General features: G+C 39.3%; 1 protein-coding gene across 8 annotated transcripts in view; it reads left to right on the top strand.

Moving 5' to 3' along the window:
• Positions 1–26,053, top strand: part of LOC139452873 (band 4.1-like protein 4) — a 110,993-nt gene that overhangs the window by 57,364 nt on the left and 27,576 nt on the right. For 5 of the 8 annotated variants that reach the window (XM_071234944.1, XM_071234805.1, XM_071234735.1 and 2 more), the window contains exons 5-19: positions 6,114–6,211; positions 10,360–10,480; positions 11,459–11,546; positions 12,403–12,423; positions 13,919–14,007; positions 14,224–14,287; positions 14,927–15,018; positions 16,965–17,036; positions 21,032–21,147; positions 21,799–21,871; positions 22,488–22,574; positions 23,179–23,283; positions 24,184–24,246; positions 24,975–25,085; positions 25,587–25,625. In XM_071234944.1, coding sequence (XP_071091045.1) covers positions 6,114–6,211; positions 10,360–10,480; positions 11,459–11,546; positions 12,403–12,423; positions 13,919–14,007; positions 14,224–14,287; positions 14,927–15,018; positions 16,965–17,036; positions 21,032–21,147; positions 21,799–21,871; positions 22,488–22,574; positions 23,179–23,283; positions 24,184–24,246; positions 24,975–25,085; positions 25,587–25,625 — 1,239 coding nt within the window. The remainder of the gene's footprint in view (positions 1–6,113; positions 6,212–10,359; positions 10,481–11,458; positions 11,547–12,402; positions 12,424–13,918; positions 14,008–14,223; positions 14,288–14,926; positions 15,019–16,964; positions 17,037–21,031; positions 21,148–21,798; positions 21,872–22,487; positions 22,575–23,178; positions 23,284–24,183; positions 24,247–24,974; positions 25,086–25,586; positions 25,626–26,053) is intronic. The other 3 variants (XM_071234602.1, XM_071234665.1, XM_071234868.1) reach the window with 3 other exon arrangements.

Here is a 26,053-nt window from a genome sequence, read left to right as displayed (position 1 = left end):
GATATACACACTAGGTGTGTGGAGCAAGTCCTGTCATACTAAGGGCATATAGATGATATACACACTAGGTGTGTGGAGCAAGTCCTATCATACCAAGGGCATATAGATGATATACACACTGGGTGTGTGGAGCAAGTCCTATCATACTAAGGGCTATATAGATGATATACACACTAGGTGTGTGAAGCAAGTCCTATCATACTAAGGGCATATAGATGATATACACACTGGGTGTGTGGAGCAAGTCCTATCATACTAAGGGCATATAGATGATATACACACTGGGTGTGTGGAGCAAGTCCTATCATACTAAGGGCTATATAGATGATATACACACTAGGTGTGTGAAGCAAGTCCTATCATACTAAGGGCATATAGATGATATACACACTGGGTGTGTGGAGCAAGTCCTATCATACTAAGGGCTATATAGATGATATACACACTAGGTGTGTGGAGCAAGTCCTATCATACTCAGGCCATATAGATGATATACACTCTGGGTGTGTACAACAAGCTCTATCATACTAAGGGTCATACAAGCCCCTTTGATATATAATAAGACAGGATGTGTGAAATAAGCGATATAATACCAAGGATCATATATATGATAAACACATTAGGCATGTGAAATGAGCTATATCATACCAAGGATTATTAAGACAATATGCACACTATGTGTGTAAAGTATTAAGTTCTGTGTTGCCACAATGCTTAGAAGTACCCGCCGAACACCAAAGATAAAGATTTAACAGATGCAAGCAGCCACATCTTAAAAAGATCATGTAGATACGAAATCCATAGTACATAGATAGGTCTATGAAACTATTTATACAAGCAGTACCATTGACTATTTTCTATTGAGGTCTATTGAGCAAAGGAGGAATCTTTTGCTTGAAGCCAGCTGTATCTTACCAAAAAGCATATATCACTTATGTAGCCAGCAGTATCGTACCAGAAGGATAAACACATAGATTATCACATTCCGGGAACCATGATTTATGTTGATGCTACCTGTATCATACCAGGGATAGTGGTTTGTGCCTGATTATGATCATGTAATACCCAACCGTAGATAATGATTGAAACTAGCATACAGATTTAATGATGCATGCAGCTTGCTGTATCCTGGCAAGGACATTGTTGATGGAGTATGCATACAGCTTGCTGTATCCTGGCAAGGACATTGTTGATGGAGTATGCATACAGCTTGCTGTATCCTGGCAAGGACACTGTCAGTGAAGCATGCATACAGCTTGATGTATCCTGGCAAGGACACTGTCAGTGAAGCATGCATACAGCCTGATGTATCCTGGCAAGGACATTGTCGATGGAGTATCCATACAGCTTGCTGTATCCTGGCAAGGACACTGTCAGTGAAGCATGCATACAGCTTGCTGTATCCTGGCAAGGACATTGTCGGTGAAGCATGCATACAGCTTGATGTATCCTGGCAAGGACATTGTTGATGGAGTATGCATACAGCTTGATGTATCCTGGCAAGGACTGTCGATGGTTAACTGTTGGATGGTTTGTTGTTTAACGCCGCACTCAGCAATATTCCAGCTATATGACAGTACTCTGTAAATAATCGAGTCTGGACCAGACAATCCAGTGACTGACAGCATGAGCACCGATCCACGCAATTGGGATATGATGACATACATCAACCAAGTCAGCAAGTCTGACCATCCAATCCTGTTTGTCGACTCTTACCACAAGCATAGTCGCCTTTTACGGCAAGCATGGGTTGCTGAACACCTATTCTACCCCGGATCTTCACAGGTCCTATGTTGATGAAGTATGCATGCATGCTGACTGGAGGAGTCCCTCAGACAACACAGCTATTGTATGCTGCTACTGCTCAGGGGACTGAGTAGTTTCACGCCAGCTTGACTCCACACCAATAATTACACTCTTCTGGAATGTATGTATATGCTCCATGAGGGGCATCGATCCAATAACATTACAGGCCAAAATTTTAAAACTTGTTTCTGGTAACTGACTGATTCATCATTTGTCTTGTGACCCTGAAATGTTTATAAAATCTGCAAATGAACTAAATAACCTTAGTTTGGGAGGTGTGAGTGTTCAGGTTGGGGCTGAATAAGACTGATTTCTTGGAGATGTTGTCACACAAATAGTATTCAGTGTTGTCAAGGAACTGACACGGGTTGAAGTTTGTATTCACATAAGTAAATATTTCTGTTTCTTCGTTTTGTAACAGTGTGTTATACCTCAGTATCTGGTATATCAAAAGTTGAATCATATCATTTGAGTATTTTTTAACAAAAACCTGCATGGTGACCAAAAACCTGTTGAGACCATATTTATTGAAACAAACATTCTTCCCCCTTGATTTTGAACAATATATTTTGGACTCTTGCCAGCACCCATTAGTTTGGGGAAGAGGGGTGGAGGGTGATTACAGAGCCTGGTACAAGGTCACAAGGATTCAATTGTGGCATAAATGTGTATGTTCTGAATAATTAATCACACTTAACGTTGAATATAAAAAAATCATGAAACTGTCATAATTCATGGATATTGGAAAAACAATATCCGAGTTGATGTTCGACACAGTTATTTGACTTTCCCATTTCATTGAACAGCTTGAGTGGGTTTGTCAGTGCCTGAACAGGTCGATACCGGTGATCACAGGAATATAGATCGACATGGAGAAGGTTTGTTTTGTCTACTGGTTATGGCAGCAATCATATAGGGCTGATTCCCTCTATCCTGCTGAGCAGACGTCACACTTCCATCTCACACTGCAGACGTCACACCCTTCGTCTGTTGGGACATTGTCAGCAACATTAAAACGTCCAAATATTTAACTGCGTCTGGAAGCAAGTGTCTTGTGACGCTGCAGCTCAATGAATAATATTAGAGATATGTCTGAGAAATGTTTATGGTTATTGTTCTTCAAAGATTATTGTTGGCCATGCAGCACATCATGTCATCGGCAACTTGCCCAGTGTTTTAGTATTGTGATGTTTCCCACAGATAAATGTCATATGCATTGTGTATTGTCATTTCTTTCCACTGAGACTCAAATATATCATTTTGTGCTTCTGACCCTAACTGGTTTTACTGACATTCTTACTTAAGTATATGACTGATACAACTTTTATGTGTTTCTATCAGAATATTTCTAAATATATTTGAAAAGATTGCTCATGCTCCATCCTTTGGAATCTGTATTGTAGGAACCCAAATTTAATTTTCTTCAATGAGATCTTGGCGTAAGTCATACCCTGTCTGAGAGCTACTGAAGCAGGATAGGGCTTATATTCTAAATCAATTCGAGAATGTAGAAGATAAGATGCCATTATTGCCATGACTGGGGTAATAATTTATGAGGTCTCCTGATGACCTCAGTACTGGAAGAATGGGTTAATCCTGGTCTGTCTAGGTAGTGATTGACACTTGTTTGTCTACTGCAATTTCCGCTGATTGGGATCAGTGGATTGTAATTGGTTATCAGTGTCTACGAGTGTCTCTGTGGTATGTCCTGAATGTTACTAGATCTGACAAATTTTTGTTGCAGAGAACTGAAATTGGTTTGAATACATTAAAGAGGTTTGATCAATACTTCCTAACAATATAATTTCCACGGGACAATCAACGTCAGTGTAATGTCACCTTCTTTGCACCAACTTTCTGTCAACAGATTCCCTACTGCCAAACATTCTGTACATTTCCATTTACAAACCTGCTGTACGTTCATTCTGTACATTTCCATCTACATTCTGTACAACATTGTAGTCCTGTACATTTCCATCTACATTCTGTACAACATTGTAGTCCTGTACATTTCCATCTACATTCTGTACAACATTGTAGTCCTTCTGTACATTTCCATCTACATTCTGTACAACATTGTAGTCCTGTACATTTCCATCTTCATTCTGTACAACATTGTAGTCCTGTACATTTCAAACGACATTCTGTACAACATTGTAGTCCTGTACATTTCCATCTACATTCTGTACAATATTGTAGTCCTGTACATTTCCATCTACATTCTGTACAACATTGTAGTCCTGTACATTTCCATCTACATTCTGTACAACATTGTAGTCCTGTACATTTCCATCTACAAACTTTCTGTAGGGTCCAAACTACAAATCTTCTGTACCACAATGTTTCCATACACAAACATTCTGTACAATGTTTCCATACACAAACATTCTGTACAATGTTTCCATACACAAACATTCTGTACAATGTTTCCATACACAAACATTCTGTACAATGTTTCCATACACAAACATTCTGTACAATGGTTCCATACACAAACATTCTGAACAATGTTTCCATTAACAAAATATTCTGTTCAACAATGTTTTCCATTCACAAACATTCTGTTCAACAATGTTTTCTATTCACAAAAATTCTGAACAATGTTTCCAAGCACAAACATTCTGAACAATGTTTCCTAACACAAACATTCTGAACAATGTTTCCATACACAAACATTCTGAACAATGTTTCCATGCATAAACATTCTGAACAATGTTTCCATACACAAACATTCTGTACAATGTTTCATCACACAAACATTCTGAACAATGTTTCCAAACACAAACATTCTGAACAATGTTTCAATTCACAAACATTCTGAACAATGTTTCCATACACAAACATTCTGAACAATGTTTCCAAACACAAACATTCTGAACAATGTTTCAATTCACAAACATTCTGAACAATGTTTCCATACACAAACATTCTGAACAATGTTTCCAAACACAAACATTCTGAACAATGTTTCCAAACACAAACATTCTGAACAATGTTTCCAAACACAAACATTCTGAACAATGTTTCAATTCACAAACCTTCTGAACAATGTTTCCATACACAAACATTCTGAACAATGTTTCCAAACACAAACATTCTGAACAATGTTTCAATTCACTAACATTCTGAACAATGTTTCCATACACAAACATTCTGAACAATGTTTCCAAACACAAACATTCTGAACAACTCCACACATAAACATTCTGAACAATGTCTCCATACACAAACATTCTGTACAATGTTTCATCACACAAACACTCTGTACAACAATGTTTACATTTTGACAACCAATTTTCCATACACTTGATTCTCTTTCCACTGAACAGGTTCTAGTTACATGTGGATGAGGCAGTGTATACAAAATATCACCGAGCTATCGCACACGTGGGGGTGGAGCTGTACATTGTATTTCTACAACAGAAGCAGTTAAATTGTTGCTATTTCTCCTGACTTTGTTTGATGTTGTTACATCGTATTGTGTTAAGGTGATCCACTAATCTACCAATTCCGCCTTCATTTGGTGAGTAAACCAATCAGGGATGCCCTTAAAGTGAGGTGATATTACAGATACAATATATATGATATCTGACAGATCAGGGCCTGTTTTCAAGTATGACATTTATCACCATAAAACATCAAAGAAAATTATGCCGGCTGTTAGATAATTTGTTGATAGAGTATCCTTTGACCAAACGTTCTGTCAACAGATGGGGCAAGGGTGTCCCAGTCTTCTGAGGTACTGAAATTAAATGTGCAGAGTTATGTCCCTTTGCCATGCCAGGATCATATGATGATAGTTTTGGATCCAGATTCCTTCTGATTGAGTTTGATCCATGGCTTGTAAGCACCATACCCATGTTAATGTGTTTCACCAATACAATTAAGGCATATGATTCCTCCCACATCCAGCTGACAGGCCCTAGTATTATTGAAATACTGTTCAGTGCAGGTTCAAACCCAAACCACGCACTCACTGTCCACCAAACATTCTGTTTGTAAATGCTTCTTCACTACACATTATGATAACAGATTGTCTTCAGCTAAACGTTCTTTCAGCTAGAAAATCTGTCCACAGTAAGATTGGATGGTCATCTCGATAAAAAGCTGATGTCAATATTTTATCTTTTCAAAGAACTTTCTGTTCCAGGTTTAAATACTTGCTTGTGTATCCTTTGTATTTGAAGAAAATGGTCAGTATTTGCTATTTACCAAATATTGGTAACACTTATAAATGTTTGTGTATCAAAAAGTGTGTGTGTATTTATTTACAGTTGAATTTACGTAATTGTCCTTTATTTTGTCAGGTATCTGTTTTTTCTGCAAGTCAAGCAAGACATCTTACAGGGCAGGCTCCCTGTCACATTTGAAGAAGCGGTGGATCTTTGTGGATATGCTGTGCAATGTGAGTTCTCTCCCCTTACTTCATCGTAGTCAAGCTCCTTCCCAGCATGTGACACCTTCATTACACTCTCGGTAACATCGCTGTCACCAGTGTGGGTGCGGCCTTACAAGAACCTTGAAATTTCCCCTCTAATCCCAAATGTAGTAATGTTTATACTTTTGTTTATGTCTTTGGGAATGCAATCATAGTGAATTTTGAAAAGGTTTACGACTGACCATATTTCCCAGATGATTTTGCCTTCTTGTTTGTTTGATCAGATTGGTTCGAGATTGCAGAAGAACGGAAAATCAACCAACTTCCCCTTACATTCTTACCATACCAATTACATGATAGTTGTGATGAAACAGAAATTCAAATTGACGAACAGAAAATAAATTAGCAAGGGTAAGAGTATTTGGCATCATGGCAGTCGTCACTTGTTTGATGACTGTCAGCATGGTTGGGGCCACCTATCACAGTGGGGAGCTTTGATTGGTGGCAGCGATAGTGTAGAGAGCTCCGCGAACGGGATATCGCTGTGAGGAGCTTGCATCGTAGTCTGACATTCCCCTTGAGAAGCGTTTGGTTACTATCTATATGTATGTACAGGCCATCATAGCTGTGTGGACTTTGTGAGGACCCTTACTCTTGTCCTGTCTGTCTTGTCCACTGACTGGTGTTTAGCATGCTCTTTCATTACTTATACCAGAATATATGCTGTAGATATTAGGGTTATGAGGACAGGATGATGAGAGGGACCTTTTGAGTATACACCTTCAAAAGGAGATATATATTGTTCTGTCAAGGGCTTTAATGTTTTATGTGGGGGATAAAGAGCAATATTTCCCTTGAATATTGGTGTGTACTGTTTCTTCATCATGGATGTCAGGGAAGTAGTGTTTAAGTCAGGTCACACTTAACTGTCATTTGTTTGTTCCCCTGATATTTCTTCAAGATAAAATTACTTATGATGACATTGAAAACAGTGTAAGATTATATAAAAAAGGTAAGACTATATTAATAATGAATATTTTTCTCTTGGCAGATATGTTTACGTATGTTTTTTTTAGATACAAGTGATTTTTGAATTTAAAGAAAATAATTGGACTTGCTTTAGATTTGAGGTTGTTTGGGCCCCTCTGGATGTTTGCAAGATTGTTTTTTTGCCAGGGTAGCAAATTAAGTAATGTTCCAGGGAACTGTTTTGAAAATTCAACTAGTCTCAGATGTCCAATATCATAATGCTGATAACAAAATGAAAACCTTTCAAAAAAAGTAATCTGCCTTGTTGAAATTAAGTAGGCAGTATTCACTGGCTCTATTTTAGCTAAATATAGTCAGTCATCTGATCCAGATGAGAAAATGACTTCAGTAATGATACTGGAATTATTATTAAAATTTGATTGTAGTTGGAAAGTATATCAGGTTGCAGTACTCAGTGAATGCACACCAATTCCTAGATTGTCATGACGACCCAGGATCATGTTCCACAAAGTGATCATGTGACTGTTGATCTTCTATGCTTTACTAGAATATAAGATAGTTGTAGTGCTGAGATTGCTTTGTGACTCAAGGTCCAGGGCCCGTTCCGTAAAGCAATGTTAGTGCTACTATAAGTCTATGTTGACGTATGAGAGTTACGATTGTCTTAATGGTACGACTGTCATAAGTCTTTGTTAAAGTATGGGAGTTACGATTGTCTTAGTGGTACAACTATCATAAATCTTTGTTAAAGTATGGGAGTTACTATTGCCTTAGTGGTACGACTGTCATAAGTCTTTGTTAAAGTATGGGAGTTACGATTGTCTTAGTGGTACGACTGTCATTAGTCTTTGTTGAAGTATGGGAGTTACTATTGTCTTAGTGGTACGACTGTCATAAATCTTTGTTAAAGTATGGGAGTTACGATTGTCTTAGTGGTACGACTGTCATAAGTCTTTGTTAAAGTATGGGAGTTACTATTGTCTTAGTGGTACAACTGTCATAAGTCTATGTTAAAGTATGGGAGTTACGATTGTCTTAGTGGTACGACTGTCATAAGTCTTTGTTAAAGTATGGGAGTTACGATTGTCTTAGTGGTACGACTGTCATAAGTCTTTGTTAAAGTATGGGAGTTACGATTGTCTTAGTGGTACGACTGTCAAGTCTTTGTTAAAGTATGGGAGTGATGATCGTCTTCGCACTCTGTGGCACGGGGTCCTGGTGGCTGTGTCAGCTGACTGCCCAACAGCTACTGTATCAGCCGATGTATTTAGTCATGCTCGGTTATCGACGGATGTCAATGAGCATGTGGTATTTGTGCAATGTTGGCTTTGTTCATCAATTATAAAGAGAGCATGGCAGAGGTGGTGAGGTAGCTCGGTACACTTGCAGCATCAGTGGGCTTGGCTACCGCCTAATTACGAGGGATCTCTTTTTATGGTAATTGAAGAAAAATAAAAGTCAAGAGATTATCAGTGCAATGATGTTAATAAATAAAGAGGAATGTTTTATTAAGAGGAGCGATAATATTGATATTCCAATGCTTTTAAAGTTTATTGCATTAAAACATGCTATTTTATCCAATATGAGACATTATCCTGTTATAGGACTTGGATGACACACAGTCATGATACCCAGAGGCCTCATGTCAATAGTGTGTTATGTCAGTCTGGGTGTTTGATTAGCTATATTCATGTCTTCCTCTTTTCTGTACATGAATAGAGCACCTGCTTGATGTGACAAGTAGATGAGGTAGCATTTATGAGAATTGTTGATAGCCACAAAATGAGTTTTACAACTGCCATATGTGAATAAGACAAATATGTGTAAATATAGTTATATAGCACAATATGGGCGAATCATTTGTATGGTGATGCCTGGACCTGTCTCAGCATGTGTGATGAAGTAAATTGGATGGTTTGGTAATGCCGATACATTGGCGTGTTGATACACTAAGTATCTAAGTCAGGAAGCACACACAATACATTAATCGTCCATGATGCGTTCTTATCCGACTGCTTCAAAATCTCTGGAAATATTTCTTTTTTCTAAAATTTTCTAAACATTTTTTTGTTTGCTAATGGGGGTAATTTGAACCATCATTTACATTATTATTGTTGTTGTTATTATTGTTGGGGCGGTCGGGTAGCCTAGTGGTTAAAGTGTTCGCTCGTCACTCCGAAGATCCGGGTTCGATTCCTGACATGGGTACAATGTGTGAAGCCCATTTCTGGTGTCCCCCGCCATGATATTGCTGGAATATTGCCAAAAGCGGCATAAAACCATACTCACTCACTCACCCACTATTATTATTGTTATTAAATGGAGATTGTTCCAGTCTAGTATCATCTAAAAAAGATAGGCGAATTTGAGGAATGGACTGAAGATGGTCTGACAAAATCTTCCTATCACTGGCAGCTTTGGTATTGATGGGAAACCATGCCCCATGATTTTGCATCTAATTCCAGTCTAGGACTAGATGTTTTAAAATGTGCTGTGCTTAAAATTAAGCAAATGACTGAGTAATTAGAGTAATTATTAGCTGCCCGATGGAATAGAATTGGCAGAGTGCTCTAGAGACATAGCTCATACTGGCTGCGACTGCCATGTTGTCTGGGGTTGTCTCCCCCTTTCATGTCAAGTCACCACTTGTCTCAGTTCAGAGTCCTGATTGTGGTAGTTAATATGGTAGGGCAAGTGTCGCACACTGAATATACTACTCAACTTTTGATAAGGATATTCAGGTGTTCAGAAGAGCTAGAACTGGTCATCAACAACCCATGTTTGTCTTAAGAGGCAACTGTTTTTGTCATGAGAGGTGATTATTTGGATTGGGTGGTCAGGCTTGCTGACGTTGTTGATGCCTGTCATCGTATCCCAATTGCGTAGACTTTTGTCAGTCACTGGATTGTCTGGTCCAGATTTTTGTGAATCATACAAACAAACAATTTAGGAGTTCATGTGGGAATGCATTGCGCAGAGATGTTTTGAATGCTGGTGTTCAATATTCCACACATCTTGGCTTCATTTTAAGTTAAATAATCAAAAGTAGAAATTTCATTGAGCAGTTTTCTGTTTCGTAACATTACGAAATATTTCAGAATCAAAAGTTGACCAGCAGTGTAAGCAACAAGAAGGTTATAACTGTATGTCGTCATGACATTTGACATGTGCCATTGTTGTTTCAGCTGAGCTAGGTGACTACGACCCCAACCACTGTACACATGGGTATGTGTCAGAGTTCTGCTTCGTCCAGAACCAGACCGAGGACATGGAAGGCCGAATCAGTGCTATACACAAGAGACTTGCGTGAGTTCGGGAGTCACAAGCTCACTTTGGGATTCTCTGGCAGAATAAGGGGCTATCGGCTAACCTAGTGGTTAAAGTGTTCACTCATCACGCCGAAGGCCCGGGTTCGATTCTCAACATAGGTACAATGTGTGGAGACCATGTCTGCTGTCCCCTGCAGTGATATTGCTGAAATATTGCTAAAAGCAGCGTAAAACAATACTCACTCACTCACTCTGGCAGAATAGATATTGTCACAAATGTTCAGCCAACCACAAGATGTATCAAGGCTTTGAAAGGCATTTAGAAGTGATACACATAAGGAAGAAAATATATGGATGTCAACTTCTTTATTATGAGGAACACTCCGTTTCAATTTGGTGTATATACTCACTCCTTCATAGTAAGCATATTCCCTGAAAAGTTGTGTTCCTCATAATAAAGAAGTTGACATCCATATATTCTCTTCCTCACTAGATGTGATTTATTACATATGGTGGATGGGTGGTTGAGGGCACCATTGATTTTGATTTTATTGTTCGTGGCGTCGAGAACGAATGTCTGGTTGCCACAATGGGCGCTGTATTGTATGGGTAGCCGTCTGCGAAGACTCTGGCAGCTGTGGTGTCGTGCATGCTAATGGTTGTTGTGGGTCCAGGTGGCCCAGCTGTACAGAACTTTCTCCCATAGGATGGGCAGAAACCTAGATAGGTTCAAATCCCAGATTCGCTATGATTAACATGTTTCTAGGTTTGTCAGGACCATACCTGTGCTCATGGGTTTTACTAAAGTGGTAACGTCTAAGACATGTATTAGTTCAGGCTTTCCTTCCACATCATGCTGACATGCCGTGATATAACTGGAAAACTGTTCAAAGCGGCACCAAAGTCACTCTGGTTGTGGTTGCTGCTGCTGTTGCTGTCAATGCTGCTGCAGTGATGTTCTTGTATGTGATGCTGCTGCTACTGCTGCTACGATGACACTTTGTGTGTGTTGCAGTGGTCATGTCCCGGCTGTGGTGGAGTACAAGTATTTGGACAAGGTCAAGTGGCTGGAGATGTATGGCGTGGACCTCCATCCAGTCCTGGTTAGTTCACTTTTCCCTTCCAACATAGACAACAGGACGACCTCCAACATGCTTATTTGTCCCTTCCAACACACCTAGAGGTCGACCTCCAGCACGTCCACTTGTCACTTCCAACACACCCAGAGGTCGACCTCCAGCATGTTTACTTATCCATTCAAACACGCCAAGAGTTCGACCTCACTCAAGTTCACTTATCCCTTCCGTCTGGGAGGTCAACCTCCAGCACGTTTACTTGTCCGTCCCATCCAACATACCTAGAGGTCGGCCTCCATCACGTCCTCTTATCCTTTCCAACATACCTAGAGGTCGACCTCCAGCAAGTTCACTTATCCCTTCCAACATACCTAGAGGTCGACCTCCAGCAAGTTCACTTATCCCTTCCAACATAGACATCGTCACGATATGGCTGAAATACTGCAGATGTAACGTTAAATCTTAACTCACTCACTCACTCCAACATAGACAAGAGGTCGACCTCCAGCAAGTTCACTTACCCCTTCCAACATAGACAAGAGGTCGACCTCCATTACGTCCACTTATCACTTCCAACATACCTAGAGGTCGACCTCCAGCAAGTTCACTTATCCCTTCCAACATACCTAGAGGTCGACATCCATCACCTACCCAATCTAACATATGTGAAGGCCCACCTTCAAGTTCACTGTGGTCCAATTGACCACACCAAGAGGTCCACCATCAGGTCTGTTAGTTCCCTTATCCCGTCCAACATTCTTGGAGGTCAAGTTACTGTGCCTATGACTTTACCTCCTGCTGTTGTTGTGTCGTCACTATGATGTAATGCGTAACTATAACCTGATGATTACTCCGCGGAGTGAAAGTGGTCTTTTCTCTACAGCGACTGTACAAGTCCAAACAGGTAGGCGTGGCGACGGACACTAACAGTGCATATCTTCCAACTCACACCTAGATTAATACAGTATTCTGATAGTCAGACTTCTAATCATTCAGAAGGTAGTCAGGATATAGAGATTATGCATGTATTGTCCAGTTGGACCATAAGTATAAAAGTACTTTTATTCCACTCAGTTTCAGCTCTAACCCCACATAAAGCTTTCATCAATATTTGCATTGACACCTGTAGTTGTCTTGTTCATTCAAACTAGGTTACTGTGACCTAATTTCCAAATTTTTATTTTTTCCCTTTATTGTGAATTTTAAAATATGTTTTTACTTTTGCTTAGCACATATTTAAGCCCATTTATCTGACAAAGCTTTCATATTTATTAGATGCATCCCAGTATAGAGTTATGCTTTTAACCCAAATTAGGTTTCTGTGACCTGCTTTACTGGAATAGAACACACTGACATTTTCATCTCTTTGCTTTCTTATAATTAATTATTAGAATAATAAACCTATCATGCCGTTGTGGTACAACTGAAGTACCTAGGTATAGATAGAGACTGAAACTAGGCACAGATTTTATCCTGAAGCTTTGTCACTGAAACTTGTTTGTGTATATCAACACTGAATTTTACACTGAGAACACTTGAATGTATTCCTGTGCATTCTCTGAATAGTAGGATGAATGGGTCTCCGATGTTGTGACAATATTGGTTGTTCTTTGTCACAATCCCTCCGTAGGACCAGCCGTCAGCTGATTGTAATGTCCTAGCAGTGGTGAGTTATAATAATAATAGGCTATTTATATTGTGCATATTTCCACACCACACAGGGGCATGCTCAAAGTGCTATTATTACCCTGGTCACTGGTGCAGTGTGCACTCTAGAATCATTATCATCTCCCTGGGGAGTATGCAACCAAAGCTGCCTGTTAGGCGCTAGAAGGTTAACAGCCACATTATGATGGGATAGGCACCAGCCACATGGGGAGAATGTCCTGGTGTCTGTGATGCTACTTGTTGAGGACCACCCCACCACAGCAGGGTAGCTGGGAGAGCAGCCACACTGACTCCTGCTTGTGGAACAACTTGACTGTGGAGAAGTATTGGAAGAGCTTCGTTTGGGATTGTACAATATTCTGCCAACACTGAGAATAGTAGCTTGCAAGTGATGTCATAGTTGCCCCAACATTGAGAAAAGACATTTGTGAAGATATGATATCTACCCAACACTGAGAAAAAAAACTTGCAAGGAGATCATATTTCCCCCAACACTAAGAATAGAAATCTGTGAATGTGTCATTTTTACCCAACAATGAGAATGGAAACTTGCCAGGATATCATATTTGCCCCAACGCTGAGAAAAGAAACTTGCAAGAATATCATATTTGGTGACCATTTCACCTGGGTAGCTTCCATATTGACCAAAAATACCGTCCAAAGTTGTGCATGAGGGTATCTACACTTGAGGCTCCCCTACGACTGACGGTATTTCTGTTTCTTTGTTCCAGGGAGAAGGCAATATAGAGTACTTCCTCGGCTTGACGCCCACAGGAATTGTTGTATATAAGAATAAGTCAAAAATAGGAAATTATTTCTGGTAAGTTGAAAACTGTCACAATTTAATGACTTTTCTCATAACAATATGCTGTACATTTTGTTTTTTGTGTTTAGGTATTAAGCATGTTAATCAAGGTTTTTCTGGCTAATGGCTCAGTAGCAATAACATGCTACATGTGTCGGGAGGCAAAAAACAAGATTGGCATGAGAAGGGCAGACAGTACCGTTGATACATATCTCTCTTTTCTTTTTCCAGGCCAAGAATAATAAAGGTCACTTTCAAAGGAAAAATATTCATCATCAGGGTCAAAGACAAAAATGTGAGTATGCCCTCATATAGTACATCTTGAAATACCACTGAGGTCGCTGGTCTCTTGGGATCTCATTGTCTTAATCAAATAGTGTTTTGGTAATAGAATTTAATAGGCCAAACTAACACATTTAGGATTATGGCTGTCACGCCTCAGCAACATTGGTAATTGTGTCCGGTCCTGTGGGGATTCTTGGGCACCGGCCATCAGTACCAATAGCTTGTCACACAAGGTGACAAGAAGGAGTATAGGCCATCAGTACCAATAGCTTGTCACACAAGGTGACAACAAGGAGTATAGGCCATCAGTACCAATAGCTTGTCACACAGGGGGACAAGGAGGAGAACTGGCTATCAGTACCAATGGCTTGTCACACAAGGTGGCAAGAAGGTAACAAAAGCATCTTGAGCAAGTTGGTGGTTGCAATGTGTGACCTCACTGACTATGTGCCCAAACGGTGTTGAGCCTTGCTCCTGAGATCAGAACTTCTGTCATTGGTTTGCCTGGGCCAGATGTTCTTATCTTCAGGCTTCATGTGGTTGTGATCATGCTGACTGTGACATAAAAGACCACTCACCTACTGTAATTTCCTGTTTGTTTCAGAACAGTTAAAGATTTGTCCTTCATTCTTTATCTTGTTTGATTCAGAGTGACGAACACACATATGCATTTGAGCTTCCCACAAAGACAGGCTGCAAGCATTTATGGAAGTGCTGTGTGGAGCATCATGCATTCTTTAGGTAAGTTGTAGCGTTCCAGACCAACAAGTGATCAACAGTTCATAGGCACAATGATATAGCATGTCGTGACTGACGATAATATGTGTTGAATTTTGAAGTAACTCCTCTTGAATGTGTGTTTCTAGAGTTTTAACTTTTAAAGATAATATGTGTTGAATTTTGAAGTAACTCCTCTTGAATGTGTGTTTCTAGAGTTTTCTATTAACTTTTTGTAATGGACCTTTACTAATTGATATCAGCATGTGAATGTCTTCATTTCACTGTCATCTCTTTGTAATCAGCCTTGTCGTGTTTGGAATAACAAAGTTCCCCATCAAATGACTTGTCTTTGTGAAATGTGTCTTTGTTATTCAAGTCCATCTGTCTCTTGTTCAGAATGCTCAGTTATGTGACATTGCTATCTTGATTTTGTAGATAACTTGTATCTGATATTAAAACTATTTCATGTTTATGTTTGAATGTAGGGCAAACTACTTTGTGTGATCCATGAGGTGTTGTCTTTTCACTTGACTGTAAGGCTAAAGTGTTATGCTGTCAGATCAGTCAACCTAAATATGTCCCAGTGAATGAAACACAAATATGATTGAATTATTTCATCTAATATATGTTGTAGATATCGATGTTCAAAATTAAGCATTTAAGTCAAGGGGTCCCAATGTATGGAGGGCAGGATTTAGAAGGTCCCTATATTCAGACACCATTGCAGCAAAACTAAAGGACCCCAGGCCCTTCTTAATTTTGAACACATCATATTAATTATCCATTGAAAACATTCTCAAATCAACAAAGATTTGATTTTGCATTAATTCCACCATTCATTAATTATGAATCTATAAGATATAAAATAAAAGAAGTGGCCCCATAAAGTTGTTTTGATCACTTAACTTGTGAAAGTATTTTGCCCTGTCATGTATTACAGCTTTTCATTATGTTCATTGTTTATATTTAATCACCAACAAGTGGAGAAAATTGTTGCATAATTTAGGCCCTTTGAATTTAAAAGATTTTTGTCATTTCTCCCATGTTTCTGTGTAGAGAAAGCAGCCCAGTTTCTCACAGATTTTCTTCCCTTTGTTGCCAGGATCTGCAGATCTTGGTATTGAATACCAGATTTGCCTTGATTTGGATCCGTTGGTTGTCACCCCTACACTAATGTTCATGGGTTTAATCTCTGTGGTAAACGTCTATCACATGCATCATTCTGTACCTTCCTTCTTCACAGAGCTGACCGCCTCCATAGTCTCATGGTAGAACGTCCGCCTGGAGAGCGGAAGGTCCGGGTTTGAACCATGGCCGAGTCATACCAAAAGACATTAAAAGATGGTACTTGTTGTTACCCTGCATTGCGCTTGGCATCAAGGAGTTAAAACAAGGACTGGTCGGGTCGGAGTCAGTATACTGTGTCTGAGTGGGGTATTCATGTTATCATGTTAAACTGCGGCATTGTGTCTCAGTGGACTAGCACTCTAAAATCGGCATTAGCCCGGCTAGTACAAGCAGCCACACACACTTGCATGCACATCGCTATGTAAGTGCAATAATCTTGGATGTGATGTTAAACCCCATTTCACCTCACCTCACCTCACCTCACCTCACCTCTCAACAGAGCGGACACACAACAATACAGCTGAAGTACTGTTGTCCGTAGTGTTGAAACCTCACTCTACCCACTCGTATATATATGAATGATGAAATCTTGGAACTGTGCTGCCAAGAACAGCAATGAAACAATCCCTGGACAGTTTTCTCCATTTGTATCTCTAATACTGCATTTGAAATGTATCTTTGTCATCATGTAACTTCAAATTTCATTTGCTCAAACTTTTATCAATTTGTTCAAAGGATGGACGCTTTTGCTGAAATTGTGTGAAAATTTTGAGCATGGATACATTTTAGTGCCTCCCTCCCCTCACCACTCACTTGTGTCGTGTATTCTCATTGGTCAGACTAAACCAGGTCGCAGATCCTTTATCTAGGGCAGGCAAAATGTTTAGATCCGGGTCAAAACATCGACTCAGGTAAGGCAATCACTCTCAGGTGCCAGCTGTGCCTACCCCCCACCCCACCAGATCTTATCAGCGAGCTAACAATGCTCCTCTCTGTGTTGGCTTACTTTGATACTTTGGAATTATTGTGAAGTTTTGTTTGATTTTTATCAACATTTCAGCCAATGAAAACACTTCAAAGTATTATTGATCTGATTGTGGAGATTTATGGGAAGTATGGTGTGGGCTTTTATCCAAGTTTCTTCATAAAAATGACATTATCAGAGAGCTGAACAAATTCAACGATTGTTTTAATGCAGCTAAGAAAAACTTGACTGACATTATCCGAGTGATCAAAATACAATGAAACAATAAGTCAAGAATGTTGTAATATTAGTTTTTGTATGTTTGTAGATATGATTCTAGGGTGTCGTATAAGTAATGTTGAAACAATGTAGAACTAGGTTCCAAGGTGGGACTGAACTAGAAACCTTTGACAGTCAGGTTAGATCAAATGTGAGAACGTACTTGTTCAGTAGATCTGAGAGCTTATTTGTCAATATACATAAAGTAGAGACCTTGATAATTGGTAAATGTATAGAGATTACTGTTTCAGTTAATTTGGATTAAAGGGTTGAATTTCCTGTCTCACACCCCTCCATACTTCTGTAGTGATTCAGCATTAGAGACTGTATTCAACACTTACGGGGAATGCATGTATTTTTGCCCAGTGCCTAATAACGGGTTGTATCCCCTTTGAGCACCGAATGTTTTATCCAAAATTAAGCCCTGTACTAAAATACAGAATTTATGCAAACAGAACTGTGGAATTTCATTCAATTTTATTGAAACAACTTTACAAATTCAAAGGTACATAAAAACACTAATGCTCCACTTAAACACCAAAACATATTGATATGCAATTGATGAGAATAATGTGTCTTCATAAATTTGGCACCCGTGAAGAGGCGACTAAAGGGTGGTCAGACTCGTCTGACAGTTTGAGAAAGTCTAGATTATCCACAATATATCATTACCTTCCATGTGCTTTGAATGATCCACTAGCCCAAAAAGAAAAAGATAAATCTTGTTTTTAAGCCAATGAGCTAAAATACATAGACTTAAATAGGGTATAGGAAGTAGAAAGAATATGTTCATTACTCTGGGGTAATAATTTTGAAAGTTGGAACAATGTGTGCAGTATTGCAGGCTATAGGAAGTAGAAACAATGTATATCACTACCACAGGGTATATAAAAGTAGAAACAATGTATTCACTAACACAGGGTATATAAGAGTAGACACACTGTATTCACTACCAGTGTATATAAAAGTAGAAAAAATGTATTCACAACCACAGGGTATATAAGAGTAGACACAAAGTATTCACTACCACAGTGTATATAAAAGTAGACACAATGTATTCACTACCACAAGATATATAAATTAGAAACAATGTATTCACTGATACAAGATATATAAAAGTAGACACAATGTATTCACTACCACAGTGTATATAAAAGTACATACAATGTATTCACTACCACAGGGTATATAAAAGTAGACGCAATTTATCAGTACCACAAGGTTTATAAAAGTAGAAACAATATATTTACTAACACAGGGTATATGAAAGAAAAAAAAAAGTATTCACTACTACAAGGTACCGTATATCGCTGTGTATAAGGCGAGTTTTTCGTACCTAAAATGAGGGGGCTAAGAAGGGGGGTCGTCTTATACACGGAGTTGAAGATCTCACATTTTTTTCCACTGGCGATGTCAACCGGCGTCCGATAGCCAGCCCAGCATTTGACAATAAAATTTCGCATTTCGTCCTAAATAACTGTTCCAATAACTATTTCCATACATAAACATGATTTGTATCTCTTTTCCTTGAATAAAGTTTAATAATTTCTGCAAATAAAGTTGAAATGACCCTCGCCTCGATGCAGATTGTCAAACCACCTGACACGGTAAAACAATCAACATCCGTGAGCAGAGAGCCGGAAGTACCGGTAAGCATTTGCATATTGCACATGTGACCTAACATGTGATAACCGGTGAAGCTGAAATCAATTCCCGCTGTTTTTACAGTTGTATTAACAAGTGTTAGAGACGGTGTGTACAAGTGATTGTGGAATAAACACGCTGAATGTGAAGCAAACATAAGCCTAGTTAGTTACAACATAGTTAATTGGCGATTAAATTACTCACCATTGTCTCTTAGATGTTATTACTTCATAAATGAATTTTATTTTACGGGCACCAATTTGGTGTCGTACCGTGTAAACACCAAATGGCGACGTGTGCTGGAGTTACACACGCGACCTATCATTGTAGAAAAAAAACAACGCAAGATAAACATATTTTTATTGCATATATAAGGTTTGTGTGCGCACTTGTGATGTGTGTGAAATACGCATCAGTCAGAAAGCGCACGTTAAATCTTCAAAGTAACTAACTAACTAACTTGTGATGTCCGTGTGCGAAATATGCTATGTACAGTCGGAAAGCGCACGTTAAATCTTCTATATCAGTCAGACTTGTGATGTGTTTCATTCCAGGTCGCCTTATACAAGGAGTATAGGATTTTGGGTTGATTTTTAAGGCGTGTACAGGGGGGTCGTCTTATACGTGGGGTCGCCTTATACACAGCGATATACGGTATATGAAAGTAGATACACTGTATTCACTACCACAAGGTAAATGAAAGTAGAAACAATATATTCACTGCCTCAGGGTATATAAAAGTAGACACAATGTATTCACTACTACAAGGTATATAAAAGTAGATAAAATGTATTCACTACCACAGGGTATATGAAAGTAAAAACAATGTATTTACTACTACAAGGTATATAAAAGTAGATACAATATATTCACTACTACAAGGTATATAAAAGTAGAAACAATATATTCACTACCACAGTGTATATAAAAGTAGACACAATGTATTCACTACCACAGGGTATATTAAAGTAGATACAATATATTCACTACTACAAGGTATATAAAAGTAGAAACAATCTATTCACTACCACTGTGTATATAAAAGTAGACACAATGTATTCACTACTACAAGGTATATAAAAGTAGATAAAATGTATTCACTACCACAGGGTATATGAAAGTAAAAACAATGTATTCACTACTACAAGGTATATAAAAGTAGATACAATATATTCACTACTACAAGGTATATAAAAGTAGAAACAATATATTCACTACCACAGTGTATATAAAAGTAGACACAATGTATTCACTACCACAGGGTATATTAAAGTAGATACAATATATTCACTACTACAAGGTACTTAAAAGTAGAAACAATGTATTCACTACCACAGGGTATATGAAAGTATAAACAATGTATTCACTATCACAAGGTATATAAAAGTATAAACAATGTATTCACTACCACAGGGTATATAAAAGTAGACACAATGTATTCACTACCACAAGATATATAAATTAGAAACAATGTATTCACTACTACAAGGTATATAAAAGTAGATACAATGTATTCACTATCACAAGGTATATAAAAGTAGACAAAATATATTCACTACCACAGGGTATATGAGAGTAGACACAATGTATTCAGAAAGTATGGAGAGACAATGTGTTGAGTGCTACAGGGTATTTGTAAGTAGAGATAATAAGTGTTCAGAAAGTAGACATGTTGCAGCTGTGAGTGCATCTGTTTCATCACATGTGGCTCCACTATCCTTGCTGTCATGGCTTCCCATTCTATAGCCTGCTGCTTGCCCATCATCTCCGTAGAAGCTGTTCAGTCCATCTTGTGCATTGCTTCAGTTTTGTACTTGAATGAAGCTGTAAATAATTTGTACCTATTTTGTCACAAATATTTCATGAAATACATTTAAGACAATGTCTTTTAATTATTTAACTGAATTTCAACCACTTTAATTGTTAAAACCCAGCAAAGTGTATAACTATAAGGTATATTATCTGATAAGAATATTAGACAAATGACTACTCTGAGCAATGATTTCTCCCTGTGTGCAGTGGTCGCACGGAGAGGCAAACACACAGGGACGACTACAGTCGGCAACAACCCAATGTTCTGCGGATACCCAGTAGACGACAACAACGGAGGATACAGTCGGAGACGAGACTAAATGGTGAGGGAATATATGAAGGCACTCACCCACTTTCTCTACCGAACAGACTAAATAGTGAGGGACTATATGACCAGGACCTCCCACTCTCACTTCCAGACTAAATGATGAGGGACTATATGATCAGTATCGCCCTCTCCCACTTCCAGACTAAATGATGAGGGACTATATGATCAGTATCGCCCTCTCCCACTTCCAGACTAAATGATGAGGGACTATATGATCAGTATCGCCCTCTCCCACTTCCAGACTAAATGATGAGGGACTATATGATCAGTATCGCCCTCTCCCACTTCCAGACTAAATGATGAGGGACTATATGATTAGTATCGCCCTCTCCCACTTCCAGACTAAATGATGAGGGACTATATGATCAGTATCGCCCTCTCCCACTTCCAGACTAAATGATGAGGGACTATATGATCAGTATCGCCCTCTCCCACTTCCAGACTAAATGATGAGGGACTATATGATCAGTATCGCCCTCTCCCACTTCCAGACTAAATGATGAGGGACTATATGATCAGTATCGCCCATTCCCACTTCCAGACTAAATAGTGATGAACTATATGACCAGTATAGCTCACTCTCACTCAAACCTCATCAAAGTGTTCCCACATCTGTTCTTGTCAGATGTCCCTATGTCTGTTTTAGCAGGTGGCAGCGGGGGCTATGGTGTGGAAGGGGGCACAGTCCTCACTATGGTGAAGCCGGAACCAGTGAAAGCGTGAGTACCTAGATTACATTTACAGGATACCAGTGAAGATCCGGGAAAGAATTGATCCTAAGCAACCCATGCTTGTCGCAAGAGGCGAGTGACAGGATCAGGTGGTCAGGCTTGCTGACTTGCTTGATGCATGTCATTGTGTCCCAATTGCATAGATTGATGCTCATGATATCAATCACTGGATTGTCTGGTCCAGATTTGATCATTCACAGACAGCGTTCATGTAGCTGGAATACTTCTGAATGCGTTGTTAAACTACAAGCAAACAATTATTTATGGGTGTGTCATGTCTGGAAGGGGACATGTAGAAGTTGGGAGTGTAACCCATGCTTTCTTGTTGAAATCTTCCTGTCTACTTGACCCTTCTATCACACAAATTACTTACGTCATAGGTCAAGTCCTTCTCGAAATAGGTTTATTTACATGATAACTCAAGACGTACTTCAAGTGAATTAGACCTATTACATTTCACCCTTCAGTCTGAATGCACTACATACATGCCAGAGAAAATGAAAATGCATCATAGACAATTATTGTTCTTGTGTGTAATAAAAAAAATCGCACATTTGTCAACTAAAGTTGTATTTACCTTGTGTTGCCTGTCGTGTTTCCACAGTCCCCGACATCGAAGCCTCCCGGAGCTACAGGGCAAGGAGTCCCCCACCAGTGTCCGGTCAGCCCCCTGGAAGACCAACTATGAGGGGTGAGTACAGCCCTTACCTGTTGTCAATTCAGCTGAAATAATTCCGGGACCTGTTTCAGAAACCGATTTTGACACTACAAGGTTCAAACAGGGTTGAATAAACCTATTTGAAAAGGCCTTGAATGCAGCTCCCTGGCTTTGAAAAGGCCTTAAACTTGGGGAAAAAAAAGATTTGAAAAAGTCCTGTCTGTAGCGCCCAGGCTTTGAAAAGTCCTCACAATTTGAAAAAATACTTTGAAAAGGCCTTGAATGCCGCAGTTTGGCCTTGAAATGAATTTGGCTTGAAAAAATCTTAAAACTTTAAAAAATGCTTTGTGAAGGCCTGGAATTTGGCATCCATAGTAAAAGGTAGTCCTGCTTCCAAGCACTTCAAAACAATTGCGTAACATTAACCATCATGGATTTTGTTGACCTATATCCTTGTATTGCCTGAATTGTGGAATCAAGATATGGTGGTTGTAACAACTCCGGTGAGCTTTTGTACAAAGGGAATTCCCTCGTGCTGTATGTAGATTATGTGGTAGTCCAGGTCTTCCAGCCTTCAGGTAGCAGGTTCCAGTATTTGTGATGTGCGTATCCTATGATAATCCTGCCTGTGCTTCAGTGGACTGTACACCTCAGGCAAAGACTCACCACTGTCCACCCGCAGCGAGCGCCACATCTACAACCGGCAGGCCAGCGACAGTGAGAGTGCAGTCAGTCGCAGGAAGTAAGACCTTTTGGCATAACCAAACTGTATTGACAAATTTAGCTTTCCAACATGTATTTAATATTTAATATGTGTGACATAAGAGTAACTTCATATACTCACGTTAACCAACATAATGTAATATACTATTGAAATAACATGTCCTCTCTGTACGCAAGAAAAAAGAAATAAAGTGATTTTTAAAAAAAAGGAAGTAAGACCTTGTATCTGTGAGTGTCACACACTGTCAGGGTTAGGGGCGGTCGGGTAGCCTAGTGGTTAAAGTTTTCGCTCGTCACGCCGAAGACCTGGGTTCGATTCCCGACGTGGGTACAATGTGTGAAGCCCATTTCTCGTGTCCCTTGGCATGTTATTGCTGGAATATTGCTAAAAGCGGCATAAAACCATACTCACTTACTCACTGTCAGGGTTAACTCCTCACTAATCACAATAGCTTACTGAGTTTAACGCCTCTGTTACACCTGAACTAGCTGTAAATGAACTTGTATGGGTGAAGCCTTGTATGAATATCTTAGAAATGACTTAACTAAGTTCAACCACAAAATTGTAGTGTCGGAATTTCTGAACTCAATGTATTATTCTTTGTATTCTATCACCCAGTGGCGAATAGGCCCCCTACAGTCTATGCAGTCTCATAGATGACTAAATGGATTGGGAGGGTCGGACTCGGGGATTAGGTTGATTGTGTGTTATCATACCCTGACAACATAGGCTGTTGCTCACACTATCAATCGCTGGTTTGACTTAACCAGACTTGATTGTTTATGAACACACAATAAATATTTATGGTCTTACATCACATGGCTGGCGTGGCATTACACATCAAACAAAATATATTTTATCACTGCAATTGCTTGGTGGCTAACTGCAGTCTGTTGTAGAGAAATGATGTTCTTGCAGGTACTTCCCCAACAAACGAGGATCGGACAACGACAGCGAAGTGTCAGCACCTCGCAGGAGGAGGTAAGACACGGATCACTCACTGTATTCCATCATGTCAAGTTTAATACGTTGGCTCAACTATCAAATAGTTTATGGAATAAAAGTCATCTATTCACATATTGGAAAGCCATGAAGATTTAGTTGGAAGGCCATTCATGTGTAGCATCTTCCCAAAGCACGGACGTTAAATGAATTATAAAGCCCAGTTTCCACCCTTGTTGAACTAAGCTGGAATTATGGAGTTTTATTTTGGATGTATAGTCCAATCAAAATCCCATAATGAAATCGACATCCGGTTAATATATAACATGGCAACTCAGCTCAACCCGAATTCATTCCATTGCGGGATTTGCATAGTATGCTTTCCGTCAACTGAGTGTCGAGTGCTCAAGTGATTTGATGTACCTGTAAAACCTGTTTTATTATAATAAAGATCTTTATTATCCTTGAGATCGTTTTGACTGGGTGCCATGATTTTGATTGAAGCAATGCAAGTGTATGGAGAAGTGGAATCTGACTGCCCAGTAGGTGGGGACATAGAAGGGACATAGAAGGGACATAACTCGTATAGTCACTAGTATCACTAAGATAATTCCAGCCTAGTTCTGCAAGGGTGGAAACAAGACTTATAAAGTCGGTTAACTCCTTCCCATGAGGAGTTTCATAGCTTCAACTGGTGACCATTTCCTTAGTTTGATGTTGGATTTAATTACCGGAGCTTGTGTTATGATGTTGGCCGTATGTTCCAGACGGGAGATCGACAGTGGCAGCGAGTCTGATGTCTCCTACAGGAACGTCCTACAGAACCGCCGCAACCGTGTCTCCAACGACAGCAACATTCAGGGTGGCCACATACCAATGTGAGTCGGTCCTAGCAGTAACTGTCTGCCCCGTGTTACACAGTGTGTCCTTGTTATATATAGTCTCAAGTTAACATTCACAGAGTCGGGGGTCCCTTGTTTCATTGGAGCAAACCTCCAAGCTGTAACTGTCTGCCCCGTGTTACACAGTGTGTCCTTGTTATATATAGTCTCAAGTTAACATTCACAGAGTCGGGGGTCCCTTGTTTCATTGGAGCGAACCTCGAGGACCCAGGACCCCCATATTTTGAGAGCCTGCTTACAGAATACACCATCGCAATATGGCCTCTTAGTTGACTTAAAAAAACTAGCGTATGTTCAACAAACATTGAAACCAGGTATATACTACTCAAGAGAAGTTAAGGTACACCTTATATTTTTATATGACTGTAGTTAAACTCTCATGGCCATATGGAAAAAATCAGTTCTTTAACTTCTTTTGAGTAGTATCTTTATGATGTCTGTTGTCCAACCTGCTCTGTAATTGGGATCTCGTTTCAGATTATATCCGTTTGCTGACAAAGAAAATCATCCGAATGGGTAAGAAAACTTATTGTTGTAAATGTGAATATGTCTGACGAACGTTACATGGTTTCCATGTGAGGTCACCCGTGAAGATCCAGGGTAGAATAGGTCTTAAGCTTGCTGTAAAAGGCGTCTATGCTTGTCGTAAGAGGTGACAAATAGGATTGGGTGGTTAGGCTCTGTGATTTGCCATTGAAATACCAACTGCGTAGATTGATGCACATGATGTCAATCACTGGACATTGTCTGGTCCAGACTTGATTATTTACAGACCGCTGACATGGCTGGAATATTGCTGAGTGTAATCAACTGTGCGAGGTCTAGTTTTGATGAAATAAGTAGTAATTGTAATGTAGAAAATGATTGTTATTGCTTGCGTAGATATTTTGACAGTAAGCTGAATATAGTGGCATAATCCAAGAATAATTACCATTTCATGGATA

The sequence above is a fragment of the Haliotis cracherodii genome, unplaced genomic scaffold (genome assembly GCF_022045235.1).
Source record: "Haliotis cracherodii isolate W230 unplaced genomic scaffold, xgHalCrac1.p SCAF_1, whole genome shotgun sequence".
NCBI classification, from domain to species: Eukaryota; Metazoa; Mollusca; class Gastropoda; order Lepetellida; family Haliotidae; genus Haliotis; species Haliotis cracherodii.
This window is presented reverse-complemented; position numbering and strand designations above follow the sequence as displayed.